The sequence below is a fragment of the Terrapene carolina genome, unplaced genomic scaffold, assembly GCF_002925995.2.
Source record: "Terrapene carolina triunguis isolate 2854851 unplaced genomic scaffold, T_m_triunguis-2.0 Scaffold84, whole genome shotgun sequence".
In the NCBI taxonomy this organism is placed as follows: domain Eukaryota; kingdom Metazoa; phylum Chordata; order Testudines; family Emydidae; genus Terrapene; species Terrapene triunguis.
The window spans coordinates 19,014,390-19,035,813 of record NW_020664435.1 but is presented as its reverse complement, the minus strand read 5'-3'; the positions used below and the strand labels follow the sequence as shown (position 1 = coordinate 19,035,813).

The window sequence follows — 21,424 nt, the reverse complement described above, 5'->3', positions numbered from 1 at the left end:
TGGTGAGGGAGTGAAGGCAGGTGTGGGCACTCCGCAGTCACACCCGCTCTGGGAGCAGCGCAGGGAGCAGCGGGCAGGTGAGGCTCAGAACCGCTGGGACGGGGACAGTCTCCTGCTGAGGAATCTCTCCCATCCCCCGAGACAGGCTTTACCTAGCTGCCTCCACAGTCACACACCCCCCACCCCGGGCAGGAGGCCGCCTGGGGTCGGCCCAGGGCTGAGCAATGGGGAAGCTCCAGCCGCTCTGGCGCCAGCGGCGTGTCCGAGCAAACCCCTCGCCCAGCCCCTCCGCGCTACTCGCTCTCCTCCCACGGGGGCTCAGCGGCGCTCCCCGGCCGCCGCACGCGGGCAGCGGGGCACCTTCCCCGGCAGGACCGGGGCCGCGTCTCTGGGGGCTGCGCGCTCCATGGCCAGTGGCAGCTCGGAGTGACACGCACCAAGGGAGCCCTGGCCGCTGGGATTGAAAGCAAAGGGATCGTGGCCACTGCGGGGGGCGGAGGTGAAAGTAACCGGGTCCGATCCTGTCCGGGACCAGACAGGTGTAGTGTATTAAACTGCTCTGGGTAGGACTGTGTTACTGGTAGCAGTTACCGATAAGTAATGGATTATAAGAAACTGCTATTGTAGTAAACTGCTACCCGATGTAGCAAATGCCTACAGGTAGCAGTTTCTTGCACTATAATATATGTGAAATTGCTACCTGTAGAAATGTGCTATCTGTAGCAGTTATTTATAGCTATAAATTGTAAGAAACAGCTTTTGTAAAAATATGCTACTTACCTCAGAGGTCACGTTTTCTAGACCTTATTTTTCCCCCCCTTCTCTGGACTCTCTCCAATTTTTACTACAGTTGAGACCTAATCAGAGCAGAGTAGAGTGGATATCCCAGAGTGATGTTCTGGTTTTTGGAATAGATCCCTTTCCACAGTACTCATATCCAGCTTGTGGTCCACTATGACCCCCAGACCCCTTTCCCCAGTTGTCCTTCCTAGGAAGTCATTTCCCATTTAGTATGCGTGCAGATTGTTATCATTCACAAACTTTAATTGTACTCTCTATGCCATTATCTCAATCACTGATTCAGATTTTGAATAGAAACTTATCCAGAACTGATCCTTAGAGACCCATTTTTTATGCCCTTTCAGCCTGTGAATCACTGATAACTACTGTCGGAACTGTTTTCCAACTAGTTTTGCACCCATCTTATTTTAGCTCCATCCAGGTTGCATTTCCATCATTTGTTTATGAGACGGTCATGGGAGACCTGTAACACTGCAATCTGATGAAGCTAATTCCTATAGATAGCAGTTTCTCACACCGTAGGTACGTGAGACTGCTCTCTGTAGCAGTTAGCTACATCCGATGGCCTTTGTATAGCACTATCGTTCAGAGGTTCCTATTGCACACAGTTCCTGGGGTAATCTTTGTGTTTGTGCATTCCTTCAATAAGCCACTAACATTGTCTGGCCTCATCTAACAGAGCATAAGAACATAAGAATGGCCGTACTGGGTCAGACCAAAGGTCCATCCAGCCCAGTAATCTGTCTACCGACAGTGGCCAATGCCAGGTGCCCCAGAGGGAGTGAACCTAACAGGTAATGATCAAGTGATATTTCTTGTGCCGTCCATCACCACCCTCTGACAAACAGAGGCTAGGGACATCATTCCTTATCCATCCTGGCTAATAGCCATTAATGGACTTAACCTCCATGAATTTATCCAGTTCTCTTTTAAACGCTGTTATAGTCCTAGCCTTCACAACCTCCTCAGGCAAGGAGTTCCACAAGTTGACTGTGCACAGTGTGAAGAAGAACTTCCTTTTATTTGTTTTAAACCTGCTGCCCATTAATTTCATTTGGTGGCCCCTAGTTCTTATATTATGGGAACAAGTAAATAACTTTTCCTTATTCACTTTCTCCACATCACTCATAATTTTATATACCTCTATCATATCCCCCCTTAGTCTCCTCTTTTCCAAGCTGAAAAGTCCTAGCCTCTTTAATCTCTCCTCATATGGGATCCATTCCAAACCCCTAATTATTTTAGTTGCCCTTCTCTGAACCTTTTCTAATGCCAGTATATCTTTTTTGAGATGAGGAGACCACATCTGTACGCAGTATTCAAGATGTGGTGTACCATGGATTTATACAGGGGCAATAAGATATTCTCAGTCTTATTCTTTATCCCCTTTTTAATGATTCCTAACATCCTGTTTGCTTTTTTGACTGCCGCTGCACACTGCATGGCCGTCTTCAGAGAACTATCCACGATGGCTCCAAGATCTTTTTCCTGATTAGTTGTAGCTAAATTGGCCCCCATCATATTGTATGTATAGTTGGGATTATTTTTCCCAATGTGCGTTACTTTACTTTTATCCACATTAAATTTCATTGGAGTGTGACAGGGGTGACATTGGGGTGGAGTGTGACAGGGAGTGTGTTGTATGTATGTGGGGGGAGAGAGAGTGGGTTTTTGGGGGGCTGAGAGCATGTCAGCATGCTGTCTTGTAAGTTCAGACAGCAGCAGATCCCCTTTCCTCCCCCTCTCTCTCGCACGCAGCATTCCACAGTAATGGTTGCTTTGTCTCGGAGCAGATAAGCATACCGGCTGTCAGAAACGGAGCTTTGAAAGGGCATATCCGCATTCCTGCAGTGATTCCAACAGAATGACAAGAGTGGCCACTTGACTTAAGGGGATTATGGGACATTTCCAGAGGCCGATCAGAGCATAGTAATGCAACACCCCGTTCACACTGGTGCCGCAGCGCTCCAGCGGGGGCGCATCAAACGTTATTCCACTCACCGAGGTGGAGTACCAGGAGCGCTCTAGCTGCGGAGTCAGAGCGCTCTACGTGCCTTGCCAGTGTAGACAGGTAGTGAGCTAGAGCGCCCGTGGCTGCTTTAATGCGCTCTAACTCGCAAGTGTAGCCGAGCCCTTAGAGTTATATGGGCAGTTAGGTTGTAATTTTGCACCATGAAGGCACATTGCATTTGCGGAAGGATTTTCATCTACCTGGATCATCAAGACCTGCACTGCCAATTCCTAGTATAATAAAGTGTGTTTCTATCAGCATCTCCTTACAGGCCTGCAACATGTCTCCACATGCACCAACTGAGACATGGGGAACAGACAGAACTTGGAGTGGGTGTGGGAAGAGACACTTTTGTTTAGGAACATTGAAAGAGTGTGAGATCACGTGACCTAGCATGCCTCTTGGCAGAGCCTTTAGTAATTACAAAGCATTATTGATCTCTAATCATTTTAATCATTTAATATTTTCACTGATTGTCTAGTTCTCTTTGGTCAAGTCCTTACATAAAGTTTATAGTTAATGTTTTTAATGCTTGTGTGAGTTTGAATTATTTGTGAGTTCAAGTGCTGTAGCCACAGCATTAGTGTGGTTATCCCTTGTCTCGCTGGAAGCACTGCCAAGTAGCTTGATCCTTTAGCATACCAGGAGGGGGAGGCAGGCACCTGCCAGCAGCACAGTGAAATGAGCCCAGGGTGACCGAAACTTTGGAACTGTCCAAAAGCTGTGAGATATCCCTCTCCTGTTTGCACTGCATTCAGGTACTAAGCCAGCACTGAAAGGGGAGTTACATCTCTACTTTGTTAAATAAACTTTTGCTCGTTTTCACTATAAACGTATCTAAGTGTCGTGTGTTAAGCAAAGAGGTGATCTGAGCTGAAACTGGTAAGCTGGGGTGTACTGTTCCTTTCCAAAGAGCAAATCTGTAAATACTGTGAGTTTGCAGTGGAGCAGGGGCTTCACACTCCAGGGAGATGCTCGGAGAGCTCAGGGGTTGGAATGTGCCTATCGCTAACCTGTAAAGAGACAGCAGGGCCTGCATAGGCCTGGAGGGGAGTGTTTGTGTTGCCTGTGGCCACTAGAGTTGGGAAGCTGACCCCCACCAGGCACAGACAAGTCTTTCTCATGCTAAGGACAGGTGGCCGCAGCCCTGGGTACCCCCAGGAAGCAGGCCACATTGTTGTCCTAATTTTTAAAAAAGAACATAGTTCTTTAGAAAAGTAATTTACCCTGATGTAAAAGTTGTATGTAATGACAAATATTTTTTCTTCTCTAGGAAAAGTTGTTGAAAGGAAACAAATAATTAATAAAGAAACATAAACATCTTAATGTGAACTCTTTGAATGGCTATTGTCTCTGAAAGGTTGTGCTGTTTCCTTGTGTATGCAGATTTTACCCAAAGTGATTTACTTGTGCAAGTCTAAGAACCATACAACAGAATAACACAATGAAGGATGATTTCATAAATTACACAGAAAAGGAAACACTTGATCCTAGTAAGTTTTTCGGTTAGTTGTTTCTTCTTTTGAATGTTAGGCTAGTTGTTGGAAGGATGTACTCCATTTCCACGAAACTAAGCCACATTTTGAATCTTGTCTGGTAGCCATGAGGGATTTCTAGGGAAAAACTGATCAGCCCTCCCATCGTCCTCCGCAAATCATGCTACTCTGGCTATTAAGCTTTCTTCTGTGGTGTCTTTACCCAGCGTGTACGGACCCTTCTTGGGGATCTCTGTGGAGGAAACAGCATTCAGAAAATATTCATAGTTTGCACTGAATATGCATATTCTCTTTTAACTTAATCACAGCACTGGCTGGGCGTAGCTCTGTGGTCTTTCTATCAACTTAAGTGACCCTGGTGTGGCACTCTAGCTTAACAATAACTAAGGCTCCCATCCTGCGAGCATTTATGCACACGAGTAGTCCCATTGAATTTCAATGTGGCCTCTCATATGCCTAAAGTTATTTACATGCATCAGCAATGGGGCCTAAGCGTGCAAATACTCCACTATGTGAGTCAGGAGCCAGTTAACTGCATTTGATTTGTTATATAATCAAAACAAACATAATAGTGTCCTGTAAGACTCTACAAAGGTGTTCTAAAATCACAGTAGGGTTGAGGTCTGTAGGTACTACTGAAACACCAACAAATAATAAGATGCCTGTTCCACTCTAAGGCCCCAGTCCTGCAAAGACAAAGGCCTGGTCTACACCTAAAAGTTAGGTCCACCTAGCTACATGTCTCAAAGGTGTGAAAAATTCATGCCCTTGTGAGACATAGATAAGCCGACCTAAGCCCCAGTGTAGACACCATTAGGTTGACAGAAGAACTCTTCCATCAACCTAGCAGGTGGATTCACTAATCCCTTCCATCATTGTAGTAAGTGTATATGCTACACAGAGAATAGCTGCAGCTGTGCCACTGAAGCACTTCTAGTGTAGACATACACTTAGGCATACCCTCAGTTTTTTCAAAACTGAGGCCCAAGTTAGTCTTTAATGACTTCCCTTAAAATTAGTTTGTTTGTTCTCAGCTTGGATGTGATTTTTTGGAGAGGAAAAAATTGAAAGTGATTGAGCTGTTTCAAGAGCATGAGAGAAATGTAGTTTTCCTGCTTTAAAAAAATCAACTGTTTTGGTGCTCAGATAATTCAGAAAGGGATTTAAGGTGCTTCATAAGAAGCTGACTTAAAAGACCTTACTATTTGTGAAAGCAAAACCTACTTTCCCCTCCACAGAATCTGCAAGGAATGGCTATGGCAATCCTACTTTCCAACATGATGAAAAACCTGAGCAAAATGACCAGTTACAGAACAAGAAAAAGTAGGGGTTCCTTGATCTTAATACGCTGTTAAATTTCTTGCCCTGCCTTTCAAGAAAGGGCCTGGATTAATTTTGCATTAATCTCTTTAGAAAGAAAAATGAGAAGTCAAAGGAAAAGATGGTTGGCATTTTGAAATTGGTTAGTGCATAGTTTATTGGTTTGATTTATATTTCTCATTGTTCCTTTTCTTTGCCTGTTTTACATTATGGTGACAGACTAATGTGCAACCACAATACTGCATTTCGAAAGAGAAGAAAGAGGTCTGTGCTAAACTTAGTATTGGGCACAGCCATATTTGTGTGTTGATTTCAGGCTTCCCACTTTAAAAATATGGCCTGTTGTGCAAAGTTCCCCCTACAGCTAACTGCCAGTGCTTGACGATGTTTCAGCACTAGCACCATGACGGAGTGAAATTCACCCATGTTAAGGACTGAAGTGAAGCATGTGCGGTAAGTAGGGCCTTGCCCTGGCGCTCTCAACTGGAGATAATTTTACCATTTGTGCATAATGTCTCATGAATTATCCAGGGAAACAAATGCTGTGTTTTTCTTTAAATGTGATAACTGCTACATACCCATTTCTATTGGTAGGCAGCAGCCAAATGTTTGTCAACTACCTGTTCTTGTTTACATTTTAAATGCACTGAGTAATGTGATGTAGTAGAATGCACACAGAGAGGCAGTGAGTTGCACAGGTGATGTTATCACTTTGTGAAAAATGTAAGAGATTCTTTTTTCTGCAGATTAGGGGATTCATCCTACCAACATGTCTGAAGTCCCTCAATAAAAACTGGCCTAAAACTGTGTGTAAGCTTTTTCAAAGTGCATCCCAAGTGTTGTGTTTGCCTTCACAGTATCTAATTCATTGCTTCATAAAGTGTTTTGGGATACCCAAACCTCGAATGATGCTATGTAAAAACAAATCCTATTCTATGTGTCTTAGTAGGATATTGTCACAATTATGTGAATTTGTCAATCTTCAATTAATACCTTTTTCTTTATATTCGTGTAGTTTGGGTATGCCGATTGGCTGGATATCATTTTGATGATGATAGGTTTGATTGCAGCTGTTGCAAATGGAACAGGGCTGCCACTTATTATAGTTGTCATTGGAGAGATGACAAACAGATTTGTAACGATTGGCCAAGCAGTAAACTTGTCTTCAGGTAAATAAAGTTTGTTCAACTTCTGAAAATATTTGTTAGGATCTCTTATTTACTGGATTGGCAGAGGTTCAGGATGGAGTGCTGCTGTGGTGTTAAAGGCCATGAAGAGCATAGTGAATTAAATAGGTATATTTCCATATATTATATTATCTCATAGAACTGGAAGGAACCCTGAAAGATTATCGAGTCCAGCTCCCTGCCTTCACTAGCAGGACCAAGTACTGATTTTGCCCCAGATCCCTAAGTGGTCCCCTCAAGGATTGAATTTACCATCTTGGGTTTAGCAGGCCAATGCTCAAACCACTGAGCTATCCCTCCCCCAAATTCTGAGCAGTCCTTCCTTTTTACCTTGCTGTATAGTACAGTAGCAATATAGACACTTGATAAATTACAGAGCAGTACATTTGGTAACTGTAAAACAATTTTCTACTTTCTATAGCGTATAGTTAATCCATGGAATTCACTGTCCCAGGAGGTCACCAAATCAAGTTCTGTGATTGGATTTTTAAAACAACAAAATAGGACCATTAATTCTATTTTGCCTCTATATGAGCTAAGCTTATGATAAAGGCAATCATAACTTACCCTAAAATATATGTGCTGACACCTGGAAGGGGTCTCCTATTCCTCCCAGGTTTGAATAGTTTTGCACCTTGGTTAGGTGCATTATTAGTGAACTTTATCCTTTTGCAGACAGCCAGCAAAAGGCTGAGCCACCACTTGGGCCCCACTTGGGCCCAGTTTTGAGTGGAACCTAAGTGGTGCATAAAAGTCAGACTTGTGGTGTCTGTATGGATGAATTTTGCCTTGTGTGAGGTAGAAGGGGGAGTTATCAACTTCTGAAAAATCAGATATTGGCCACTGTTGGAATCCAAAGGTCAGATCAGATGAAGCTATGATCTGACCAGTGCCCATTGATGTAGTGATCTAAATCCGTGACATCACTCTACAGTAACCCTCTGAGCTGACTCAGAAGTTTGCTCTGTTTGATCCTCCACTGGAAGGATGATGGCCACCATGAAAGTTATAAAACTACAGAGCTGTTGCAGAGAGTGTAGTGTCATGCAAAACACCCACAAGATTAAGGCCTAAAACCGACATGATTTGTTTTATGCCTGTTCTAATAAAACTGAATATTTTTCTTTCTTACAATTAATCTTTCAGTTGTGATGAATAGTAGCTCTACTTGTCCAGCAATTCCGGGTTTGGATATAGAAGCTGAAATGACCAGGTAAGAACCTCTGCAATTATTTTCATAAGAATAGCACAGTGTAGCTTCTATATATTTGTCCATTAAACTGTAAGCCAAATTTGGCCCTCAATTACATCCCATTGGCTTCAGCAGGGTTGAACGTGACCTGATGTGTCCAACTTATCTTGCAAGATGCAATTGATCTTATGGACTTTTACTGTTTTACCACAGGTTTGCCTACTATTATGCGGGTATTGGCTTTGCTGTAGTGATATTGAGCACGATCCAAGTCTGGACATTTTTGACCTCAGCTGCAAGACAGACAGCAAGAATCCGACAAAAGTTTTTTTTTGCAGTACTTCACCAGGAGATGGCTTGGTATGATACCAGCCAGACTGGAACGTTGAACACCCGACTGACGGAGTGAGAAGGCTCTATTTATCTATGCACCAGGAACATGAGCCAAAGAGAAGTCTGATGTTTACCTTGATAGAATTAGCTACAGGGAATGTCCAGGAAACCTTTTTAACTAAGACTCAACATATTACTGCTGTCTGAGGGTGGAATTCGTTATCATTTTTCACTTCATTTTCAGAGTTTCAGTGACATTCCATTGCGAGGGCCTATGCTGTGAAATGCAATATCTTACTCCTCTGACATTGGCTTTGTAGTGTCTATGAGCTATTTTGCAAACTACTGTAGATAAACAGCTCTGCTGTCTCCAGCTAGTTTACAAACACTGAAACCCCTGACATTGTATGAAATGAAACTGCACTCATAGTTACGGGCACTGTTATCATTTTGAACCTGATCCAAAACCAATTAAAATCATTAGGAATCTTTGGATCAGGCCCCTTGTGCAGGGATTCAAAGGAAGGTATGAAGAGTTTCTCCAGATTTAATTTTTGCAGGGAGGGATATGCCCAGTTTTTGGAAGATGTGAATCCTGAAGGGAATGAGAGAGGCTTGAATTTCACCAATCCTAGCTCCCACATATGTAACTAGCAAGAGAAAATTAGTGTGTCACACTATGGTTTTGCAAATAATAATTTACTAACACTGTGCTTGTCACTGTATAGGATGCAAAATGGAGATATTCCTGGCCTCAAAGATCTTAAAATCTAATAACAAAATTGAAGAAGATAGAATACATAGGGGAACTTGGAGGAAAAAGTAATGTAAAGGTTTTGGGGGTGAATTTTTGTTTTTGTATGGATTATTCCTTTTGGATATTTCATAAATACATTGGGTCACGTGTGAATGAGCAGGGGTAGCAATGGCAGAAGTCTATCTAGAGGTTACATCACAGAAAATGAGTTGTGATCTGCTAGTTCCTAGCCCCACAAAGAGCTGTTCAGTACCCATGTCCAAAATTCCTACTGCCCAATGATTTGAACAGTTAAACTTCTGACAAGCTTTTCTCCAGCAGAACAGAAAAATGTGTGAGGAGGAGGCATTCATCAAAGTTAACAAATCTCTTTTTTTAATTAACAGTGACATTAACACCATCCACGAAGGCATCGGAGACAAGTTCTGTATATTTGTACAATTCTTTGCCACGTTTCTGACAGGGATTGTTATAGGATTCGTCTACGGGTGGAAACTGACTTTGGTGATTTTGTCAGTTAGCACTCTCCTTACTGCAGCAGCAGCAGTTGGATCAATCGTAAGTGCTGGGGGAAAACAAATAAGAATTCTACTTCTAAAAACAGATTGAGAGGGAGTGAACCCCAAAGCAACATGACCCCAAAGTTTGGAGAGCATGGAGAGCAGCCCTTCTCCTACTCCACTGCCTTCTGCCCCAAAATTTGCAGAGCTCTGTCTACACTGAGCATCAGCAGGCAGGCATTGGCATGCCATGGAGGCCTGGACGGCTTCCAGTCACCACCACTCACCACATGGGAAGAGGATGATCAGCATTCATCAACTGTGACCACATTAGTAGATATTGCTTGTAATGCACAGAAAAATTGATAAAGTGTTTCCATTTATAGGTTGTATTTTGTTTTCTTTCCCCCACCCAACCACTGAAAATGATGGAGGAAGAAACAGGATTGTGACCTATAATTAAGATAGCTAAGTTATTTACATGGCCTCCATTACTATAGTTTCTGAGTGCCCCACAATCTTCATTGTATTTAGCCTCACAACACCATGCAAGATAGGGGATTCCCATGTTACACATGAAGTGAAACACGGAAAGAAGTTACTTACCCGAAGTTGCCCAGGAAAACTGTTGGAGTGGGGACTTGAACCCAGGTCTCCTAAATTCTAGGCTCTTTCCCTAAGTGCTTGATCATCCTTTGTAGCTGTACATAATTTACACCACTTAAATAGATTGCAATAAAATACTTTCCCCTCCCCCCCACCCTCTGAATTTTCCAGTTCATGGCATCGTTTACTACAAAAGAGCTGACTGCTTATGCTAGAGCAGGAGCTGTGGCGGAAGAAATTTTGACTGCTATCAGAACAGTTGTTCCTTTCAATGGACAGATGAAGGCATTAGCAAAGTGAGTTTTTTAAACTAATTATTGATTGTACATAATATTTGGTAAAGTGATGTGGTTATTTAAAAAAAATCAAAGATGATCCATCAGTTTATCCCCCAGACAGCTGAGAAGTTCAGATGAAGATAAATATGAGCATATGGAAGGAGATGTTTTCTGTCACCCATGAATATTTGCAATCACTCAATTGACCTACATTATGGAGGGGCATTGTAAGGCCCAATTTCCCTCTGACACTAACCTGAAGTTGAATTTGGAAGCTGAAGCTATAGAAAATGCAATCTTCTCTAAGGCTCCAGTCCAACAAAGCACTTCTGCAAATACTTTAAGCACATGCACACTCCCACTGAAATCATTGATTAAAGTGTTTACAGTTAACCTCATGCTTTACTGGATCATGACCTTAGGAAAAATTGCCTATCACTTTCCTATGTCATCGACTTCAAGGGGGCTACCCACATGCTTAAAGTTAAGAGTGTGCTTAGTGCTTTGCAAATATTCCTCTTCTTGATCTAATCTGAACAGCACCAATGATATATAGTGTATGTGGAAGAAATTAATTACACATCATTTTAGTATCCCTTCACTACTGCGCAAACTGTGCCATTCATTTTGGGGCTTCCCACTTTTGGTCAGGGCATTTTTGTACATATGTGTTGAGAGGTTCCTACAAAGCTTCTGAGCATGTCATTGAACAATAAAATGATATGTACGTCCTCCTGAAACGTTCTGAGAACATTGCTGGGCTGAGCGGTGCTTTCTGTAATGCCCTTGAGAAGCTAAAGGGGATTAGATAGCTAATGAGTGAACAGAAGCTGTTATTGATTGATGGAAAACCATAAGCTTGTAAAGGAATGGCAAGGAAAAAGAGTGATTTTTTTTCATTAACTGTTAATCTTTGTCCTTGTCTCACAGGGATTAACTAGCATAATATGGTGCTTAATTTGTATTTGATTGCTTGCTATTGGCATATATCTTGGTAACTTAGCTTATGAGAATAGTTCCTGGCTTCCAACAGTGTTCAGCAAGAGCGAACTACTGCCAGGTTGTGGAGTCAAAGGGGATTCTGGCTTCTGTTTACTTGTTTGGTTTTATCTAAAGCAGTTTTTCTTCAACAATTGAGTGAGCACTAATTCTTACATTTGAGAGCTGATATTCATAGAATCCTAGAAATGTAGGGCTGGAAGGGACCTTGAGAGATCATCAGTTCCAGCCCCCTGCACTGAGGCAGGGTCAAGTATACCTAGGCCATCTCTGATAGGTGTTTGTCTAACCAGTTTTTAAAAACCTCCAATAATGGGAATTCCACAACCTTCCTTGGTAACACATTCCAGTACTTAACTATCCTAATATTTAGACAGTTTTTCCTAATATCTAACCTAAACCTCCCTTGCTGCAGATTGCCCTGATTATTTCTTGTCCTGTCTTCTGTGGATATAGAGAACAACCGATCACCATCCTCTTTGTAACACTCCTTAGCATATTTGAAGACTGTTAGCCAGGTCCCCGCTTAGTCTTCAATTTTCAAGACCAACATGCCCAGTTCTTTTAACCTTTCCTCAGGTTTTCTAAACTTTTTATCATTTTTGTTGCGCTCGTCTAGACTTTCTCTAGTTTGTTCACACCTTTCCTAAACCGATACACTACTCTGGCAGAGGCCTCACCAGAGACAAGTAAAGTGGAACAGTTGCCTCCCATGTCTTAAATGGCACTCCCCTGAGTGCACCCCAGAATATTATCTTTGTGAAAAAAATACATCACATTGTTGGTTCATATTCAATTTGTGATATACTTGAATTCCCAGATCTGCAGTACTACTACCTACCCAGTTATTCTCCATTTTGTATTTGTGCATTTGATTTTTCCTTCCCAATTGTAGTACTTTGCACTTGTCTTTATTGAATTTCATGTTGTTGATTTCGGGCCAATTTTTCCAATATTACATAAGAATGGCCACATTGGGTCAGACCAATGGTCCATCTAGTCCAGAATCCTGTCTTCTGACAGTGTCCAGTGCCAGATACTTCAGAGTAAATGAACAGAACAGGACAATGTTTGAGTGATCCATCCCGTCATCCAGTCCCAGTTTCTGGCACTCAGACGTTTAAGGACATCCCCAGCATAGGGTTCCACCGCTGACCATCTTGGCTAATAGCCATTGATGGACCTAGCCTCCATGAAATTATCTAATTCTTTTTTGAACCCAGTTATACTTTTGGCCTGGCAAAGAGTTGTTCACTGCATTATGTGAAGAAGTACTTCATTTTGTAAGTTTTAAACCTACTACCTATTAATTTAATTGGGTATGCCCACACCTCATATAATGTGTTCAGTTCTGGTTGCCCCATCTCAAATCAGATATATTAGTTCTTATGTTACATGAAGGGGTAAATAAGTTTCCTATTCACTTTCTCTTCATTCATTTTCTAGACCTCTATCATATCCTCTCTTAGTCATCTCTTTTCTAAGATGAACAGTCCAGTCTTTTTAATCTCTCCTCAGCTGGAAGTTGTTCCAAACCCCTAATAATTTTTGTTGCCCTTCTCTGTACCTTTTTCTAATTCTAATATATCTGATTTGAGATGGGGCAACCAGAACTGAACACATTATATGAGGTGTGGGCATACCATGGATTTACACAGTGGCATGATGATATTTTCTGTCTTATTAGCTATCCCTTTCTTAATGGTTCCTAACATTCGGTTAGCTTTTTTGACAGCTGCTGCACATTGAGCAAATGTTTTTGGAGAATTGTCCATGTTGTCTACAAGATCTTTCTTAAGTGGTAGCAGTTAAATTAGACCCCGTCGTTTTTTATGTATAGTTGGGATTGTTTTCCAATGTGCATTACTTTGGATTTATCAACATAGAATTTCATCTGCCATTTTGTTGCCCAGTCACCCAGTTTTGTGAGATGCCTTTGTCGCTCTTTGCAGTCAGCTCTGGACTTAACTATGTTGAATAATTTTGTATCATCTGCAATTTTTGCCACTTCATTGTTCATCCTCTTTTTTTCATATAATTTATGAATATGTGAACAGCACAGGTCTCTGAGCAGGGTCCCCAAAGGATCTGTAATTTATCTCTCCCTGCTGCGAAAACTGACCATTTATTCCTACCCTTTGTTTCCTATCACTCTTATCCCATGTCTTTGCTTAAGAGCCTTTGGTGTGGGACCTTGTCAAAGGTTTTCTGAAAGGCCAAGTGCACTATATCAACTGGATCACCCTTGTCCCCATGCTTGCTGAAACTCTCAAAGAATTTTAACAGATCGGTGAGGCACAATTTCCATTTACAAAAGCCGTGTTGACTGTTCCCCAACATATCATGTTTATCTGTGTGCCTGATAATTCACTCAGAACAGCCACGGGCCAGATCCTCTGTTGATGAAAATCAATGAAGCTGTGTTGATTCACACGATCTAAGAATCTAGATAATTTATTTTTATGGCAGAAAAGCCTAGAAGCATGAAAGGAAGCTAGGGAAATGAATGTCATCTGGGTAAATACCAAATTTAACATTTTATCATCTGTTTTCAGATATGATGTTAACCTAGAGAATGCTAGGAAAGTTGGAGTCAAAAAATCCATTACCAGCTACACATCTTTGGGTTTCACAGAGTTTATTTCCTTTGGAGCCTTTGCTCTTGCATTTTGGTATGGAACCAAACTCACAGTGGAGGAGAGAGAGAATTATGACCTCGGATGTGTGTTAATTGTAAGTACAGCACAGTATAGTCTGATTAGCTGAGGCAAACTTTTTAAAAATGGTCTATAAATTAGAGAAAATGCTTTGTTGTTTAAGTACCGCGTAAAAAGATCTATAATTTCTACTCAGGCACAAAGTACCCATCAGACTAAATGTTAAAATATGTTTAATATAAATCAACAGAGATGTTGAATCTACATATTTAAGACCTCAAAGTTCCTAAACAAATATCTCATTTGGTCACTGTCATGCTGTCTGGAGTGGTTCACGACCATGAATGCCTATCTCAGGGCAGGCTGTCAGAAAACAGGGCAGACACCCCAAACTGGTGGTGTGTTCTATAATTAGATTTTACCAAGCCAGTAACAAATGTGAATTCCGGGATCACTATACCAGTCTTACCATGGAGTCATAGACAGACTCTCTAGTCTATCTTGCCACCCAGACAAACTTGACTTCATGATAAAGGGTCATTTACACCAAAAATCACACCACATTCAGGTTGCTTCCAGTCCCAGAGTCTAATCACTTACCCCAGATCAATTAGTATCCTAGATTTTATACCAAAGACAACGCTGGTAGACAATTCTATAGTAAACTAACTAAAGGTTTATTAGCTAAGAAAAGGTAATAAGAGTTATTGAGAGATTAAAGAAGATAAAATATATGTACAGATGAGTCAGTCTGTAATTCCAAATAGTAGCAGAGATGTAGTGATCTGCCGGTTTCCCAAAAGTCTCTCAGGGCGACCCAGAATAACTCATGGAATCTCTATCTCCATGTTCATTTTTTCTGCCCTGTTAGAATCCAAACAGTGTAGAGATGAAGGATTTTTCCCTGAATCCATACTCATAGTTTTCTTCCCACAGAAAACAAGCTGACAGGGTCAATACCCCTGTGGGGTTTTCCTTTGATGGCAGAGAGTGGGGAATACATTTGGAGTCTTTGACCTTCGATCATCACACACAATGACCACTTGCTTTGAAATTAACACTTTTCTGTTAAAGTTCTTCATTTGTATTCCACAAGGCTTCTTTCTCATTTGATCAGTTATTTACTGACAGGGGCATACACTCTGTGAATATTTGCTACAGCATTGTAACGGGATCCAGATAAGTGAAAACAATGCATTAACATCCCATTAGTTTTCATGAAGTTTAAACAGCAAATACATTCTGATACATTTAACAATCACTTTGATCTATACTAATACACAAGTGAATTGGCCTGGCTTCCAGCTATGCATCTGTAAGCATTCAGTGAAGTCTGGGGCTTTGGCATGAGCTGGCATCTGGTCTGCCGGTGTCATAGCGATGTGACCATCTTACATTTTTTTTAAAATCCCTGCAAGGGATTATTGTACTTTACCAATACTATTAGATTATTTTTCCTTTGGAAAGGAATAAGGCCCTGATCCTGCAAAGACTTAGGTACGTGCTTTATGCACTGTGAATAGCCCCATTGACTTCTGATCAGAACTTGACTTCAGTGGAAGTAGTCACAGTGCATAATATGCACTTTGAAGGATTGGGGCCTCAGGAAACTGTGGATTAACTCTCTTTGAGGACACTGAGGTTTTTAATATTGCAAATTTAATTTCACTATTTATTCTCTTCATGGGAGTTAGTGAAAGCAGCAGCAACAAAAAAAGCTAATCCAACTGTTAAAGGGCATGTGGCTTCACACAATAGCTACATTCACCACTTCCTGTGTCAAATCCAGCGAAAGAATAAAAACTGGGGGAGCTGGAAAAATGCAGCCTGAAATTTTAGATTTGATTTTCTTTTTTTATATTTTTTCTGGAAAAGCTCTTACAGAACCACCAGGATTACCATGACATTTAGCACTAAGAAAACTGCAGGTCTGGAACCACTGTACGCTAGCTCCTGTTTTTGTTCCCTGTAGGTATTATTCTCTCTGCTCCGTGGCGCATTCTTTCTCGGACAGGGCTACCCATACTTAGAGAGTGTTGCCAATGCTCGAGGTGCTGCCTATGAAGTGTACAAGGTTATCAGTAAGGTACTTAATGTTGCTTTTCTAGCAGTCTGAAATTTCTGATTTATTTCTCAAAAAATTCAAAAAGTGGATGAACTCCATAGACTCATACCACTGAAAACAAAAATAAGATGACATTTCTATTCATATTAAGAAGACACGAGCCTTAAGCAAAGCCCTAAATGTGCTTATTGCAAACTTGGGGGAAATTCAGATCTATAGCTCAACTTTACAGATTGGGGCCCTCTTTCCTGTTTATTTTTTAGAGTAAGTGGTGAAGAGCTAAGTGAAATGACATTGCTCTTTAAAACACAAGTATATGGAGTAGACATGATTTCAGTTCAACTGCTTTTGATTTGGAGATTAACAGTGCTGTTGAAAGCTATGGTAATACTGTTGCTGGGGAAGAGGGATGCCACACTTTCAGTAACTAACTCTTAGAATTTTGTACAGCAGTTTGTTATATATCTGCAGTCTCACGTTCATATTAGGTTAGAACAAAGGGCTGAGTTTTGTCTTCTGTTATGGCCATAAATGTCTATTGGTTTCAGTGAGGTTGTGTGGATATAACAAAGTGTGGAATTTTGCCCAGAGAAACTAAATTAAGGGTGATCAAACTCTGTGTAACCACCTCTGGAGTTGGTTGTTCCTGACCTATTACAGTAAGCAAGTCTTTAGGGGACTCGCCCCAGACTACAGCAACAATGGTTACAGAGGCTCAGGACTCTGTTTCCCAGATTGCCTAGAACATACATAAGAACGGCCGTACTGGGTCAGACCAAACGTCCATCTAGCCCAGTATCCTGTCTACCGACAGTGGCCAATGCCAGGTGCCCCAGAGGGAATGAACCTAACAGGTAATGATCAAGTGATCTCTCTCCTGCCATCCATCTCCACCCTCTGACAAACAGTCTAGGGACACCATTCCTTACCCATCCTGGCTAATAGCCATTAATGGACTTAACCTCCATGAATTTATCCAGTTCTCTTTTACACGCTTTTATAGTCCTAGCCTTCACAACCTCCTCAGGTAAGGAGTTCCACAAGTTGACTGTGCGCTGAGTGAAGAAGAACTTCCTTTTTATTTGTTTTAAACCTGCTGCCTATTAATTTCATTTGGTGACCCCTAGTTCTTGTATTATGGGAATAAGTAAATAACTTTTCCTTATCTACTTTCTCCACATCACTCATGATTTTATATACCTCTATCATATGCCCCCTTAGTCTCCTCTTTTCCAAGCTGAAAAGTCCTAGCCTCTTTAATCTCTCCTCATATGGGACCTGTTCCAAACCCCTAATCATTTTAGTTGCCCTTCTCTGAAACTTTTCTAATGCCAGTATATCTTTTTTGAGATGAGGAGACCACATCTGTACGCAGTATTCAAAATGTGGGCATACCATCGATTTATGTAAGGGCAGAGTCCTGGATGGAGATAGAACAAGCTGGAAGCTACTACCAGAACCAATCGGAAACCAGAACTCAGAGACAAAGGGTTTGGTTTTATTTTTGGTTGTGCTGATCTTGGAGTGGAGCAGAGAGCCGAGGAGGTCGCCTTTAATCTTCCCATTCCTACTCAAAGAGAAGTTTTGAACTCTGCCGGTGGTTACTGGGTCATTGAAAAGTGTCAGTCCAGCAGAGATCAGCAACCTAGGAAGTGGAGGAGCAATTCCAGGTCAGGCTATTTAGCGCCAGGTTAATTTTCCATTGGACTTCAGACCAGGGAGCCTCAGGATGATGGTATCTTTTTAGGGGTGAAGACTTTGTAATAAATCCCCAGTTTGTTTATTTTGCTTGTGCATTTTAAGCCCACCAACAATTACAGGCTGCATCACTCCTCCAAGAACTGATTCTCAACCCACATTCTGCCTAGGCAGATACTGGGAGGGAGCTAAGGGATTTGGGCCCATTGTAAATGTTGGGAGATGGATGATTTAAGGTATAGTTGATGTTTTATTATTCTAGTTACTCCTGTTCTTCCCATGTCCCCTATCCCAAAATGCTTTGCAGGGTATACACAAGGATTGCATTTCACTGATATGCAGAATCCTCTGGGGTGAAATTCAGCAACCACTGATCAGTTAAACTGCTATGTAGTGTTGCAGTGTTTCTTTTACTGTCCTAAACAACTTATCCATCAAAACCCACAACTGTAAAATCACAAATGTGTAATACCTTTTCAAAATCTCTCTCCAGCACCGTCTTCTAGATAGCAGTGCCAAGGAAGGATACAGACCAGACAAGCTCAAAGGAGACATTGAATTCAAAAACATCCATTTCTGTTACCCATCTAGACCTGATGTTAAAGTAAGTGTTCTTATTAAATTAATCTTTGCAGTGAAAAGCTGCTGCCATTATCTGTGTGACCAAAAAGAAAACTGATATTTTATCAATTTAATGTGTTTACAAAAAATGAATTAAAATAAAATATCCATCCTGTACTCTGGATGTATGGTCTAGTTGAAAGAACATTGGATTCTATTCCCAGCTCTGCCATTGTCCTGCAAAATAACACTTGGCAAGTCACTTCACCTCTCTCTTCCTCAGTTTCCCCATCTGTAAAATGGGAATAGTAATACTGACCTCCTCTTTAAAGTCCTTTGAGATATATGGATGAAATGTACTATGTGAGAGTGAAATGTTGTTATACTAGTTATAAAAATACAACAATAATGCAGGATGAATGTCCTTCCAAAACTAAAGCTCTTCTTCACCACCATCATCCACCTTTTCTTCATTTTCACCTGCTGGAAAAAGCAAGAGAGAACAAATGGGACTTACAGCATAACCTAAAGGTGAGTAAATTTGGCCTCTGGTGAATTGAATCAGAAGCAAATTCTTCTTTCAAGCTCTGTCACCAAGAATGCCTCACCTCCAGCCCTCATGTGGTTAAATCCAGAAAGCTGTTTGTGTCAGTGCTTCAGAAGATCTCAGCTGCTGTGACATCCCATGTGGGGAGAGGTAATCTTGGAGATAGCCAGGACTCAACCTATTTTAAGGTCTATTGGTTAAAGCCATTATTCTATATCACTCCTGACAATGAAATGGAAGCCAGTGCAGATCACAGAGCATGGAGGTAAGATTCTCCCTACAGATAATGCCCTCTAAGAAACAGACTGCCATACTCTCTACCAGCTGAAGTTTGTGAGGGGAGTCATCTTGTTGTACAGTCTCATGTATGGTACTTTGCAGTAATCCAATACTTCTTTCTGGATTGACATCAGTACCAGAATTGAAAGTTCAGAACTTTCTGGCCAAGTGTAAAAGACAAACAAAATGCTATTAGCTATTACTGCTTCCTGCTTGCAAAAGCAGCTGTGGATCCAACAGGTTACAAACTCACTTGAGTGTGCTGCTGTTAGCTGTGCCAGTTCTTCGGATGGGTTCCTCCAACCTACAAGCATAAACTCAGTCATCTCTGAGGTGAGTCATAGCTGACTTGCCTGCATCAAACCCACCCTGTAACTTGCTGGCTAAGCCAGTCAACTTCTCCCAGCTGAGTCTCATGAAACAGACCTAGAGCTATGTTATCTGAATACTGAAGACAGTGTAGTCTGTACTTTCTCACTGTCTTCCCCTAATGGTCTTGCATACAAATTTGAGCAGGAGGGTGACAAGACAGAATCCCACATCACTCTACACAAGAGAAACTCTGGACCGGATGAGCCACCCTTTGGGCCTGTGGCTGGAATGGGATGGAGCCATTCAAGAATGATTCCATCTATCCCTTCCAGAGTTCGCCCTGTGTCAGCAGTGGCTCATTATCAATGGTATCAGAGGTAGCTGGCAAAGCTAAAAGAATCATCCTGGATACCTGGTTCTCATCAATAACCAGCCAAAGATGATCAACATACAAGATCAAGGCAATCTCCATTTTGTACCTAAATTTGGAATGAACCGGGTCACAGAGAGCTGAAGATTCTAGTTATTGTCAGCGTTAACTTGACATGCCCTTTCCTGCCTTACCTAAAAAGGGAGGTTAGAGATGGGATGGTCGTGATGAGAAATGATGTTAAAGGGGTGGAGAATGATGCTCTTGCTTGGTCAAGCAAACACCAAAGCTTATCTGCTATTAGCTTACTGGAAAACTGGAGCTCTTCTGGTATAGTATAAGGAGACGAGAACAATATTACTGTTGTTTTGATCTTCTATTGCAAAAAAAAGTGTAGTCATAAATCAGCCTAAATGTCAATATACATAAGAGTTCCCATAGGAGACAAATATTTTGGCCACTAATAATATTAGACATTTATAAGATGGGATAAACGGACTGAGGTAAAATGTTCCTAAATGTGAACATAGCAACAAAAGTGTCATTACTCCATAACTAATCCCTCCCTAGTAAATTCTAGAGATTGTCAAACCCTGACTCTTCATTCCATTGGGGATATTAAAACACCCACTTTGTTTTCAGAGCCAAAGGTTTTTTCTTAGGACAGTCTTTATAGAATAAGAATAGAACAAAGCAAGATTGTTATTAGTAATAAAACCTTTTTCTTGTCATCTTCAAAGTGCTTTCCAACCAGGGTTGGAACAAAGGACTGAAAGCAGGCCTGGGAGTTCAATACACTGTTAGACCAGACCTCTCATTATTGGCTTGATCATGATGCCAAGCATCTTAATAGATCTTTTTCTAAACAAACCATTTATTTAAGTAGCTCTATATTTACTGGACTAACATATAAAGATTATATTTCCAGATTCTCAAGGGCCTGAACCTGAAAGTTCAATCGGGGAAGACCATCGCTCTGGTTGGTTCCAGTGGCTGTGGCAAAAGTACTGCTATTCAGCTGCTACAGAGATTCTATGATCCAGTCCAAGGAGAGGTTAGTTTGCATGAACTGTCGATATTCCTGGCTACTAGGATGAAGATTAATTTCCTGACTAGATTACACCTATACTTTAAAAGGACATTACACAAAATTGGATTCTTAAAAGAACAAAAGATACGTAGCATCCAACGAAATTCTGAAACTGATTTTTCATTACTTGTATGCCATGATGATGAGAATATTGTAAAAACCTAGATAGGACTTTACTGATATTAAGGGAAGTCAAAATTTGGATTTAAATATTTGAGGATATTGTTATGCTATACAAAGCACACAGGATCTTTTCAGGGAGAAAAGGCAAATACGCTGCATTTATTGAAAATACAACAGTTAGCATATGCTTTTTAGACACACACACACACACACACACACACACACACACACACACACACACA

At 41.2% G+C, this 21,424-nt stretch overlaps 1 protein-coding gene across 1 annotated transcript in view; it reads left to right on the top strand.

Annotated features, from left to right (window-relative positions):
- The window catches only part of LOC112120588 (ATP-dependent translocase ABCB1-like), a 72,868-nt gene that overhangs the window by 9,110 nt on the left and 42,334 nt on the right, over positions 1-21,424 (top strand). The window contains exons 3-11 of the mRNA XM_026649414.1: positions 6,644-6,797; positions 7,962-8,028; positions 8,221-8,412; positions 9,484-9,655; positions 10,375-10,499; positions 14,036-14,213; positions 16,110-16,223; positions 18,394-18,504; positions 20,898-21,023. Coding sequence (XP_026505199.1) covers positions 6,644-6,797; positions 7,962-8,028; positions 8,221-8,412; positions 9,484-9,655; positions 10,375-10,499; positions 14,036-14,213; positions 16,110-16,223; positions 18,394-18,504; positions 20,898-21,023 — 1,239 coding nt within the window. The remainder of the gene's footprint in view (positions 1-6,643; positions 6,798-7,961; positions 8,029-8,220; positions 8,413-9,483; positions 9,656-10,374; positions 10,500-14,035; positions 14,214-16,109; positions 16,224-18,393; positions 18,505-20,897; positions 21,024-21,424) is intronic.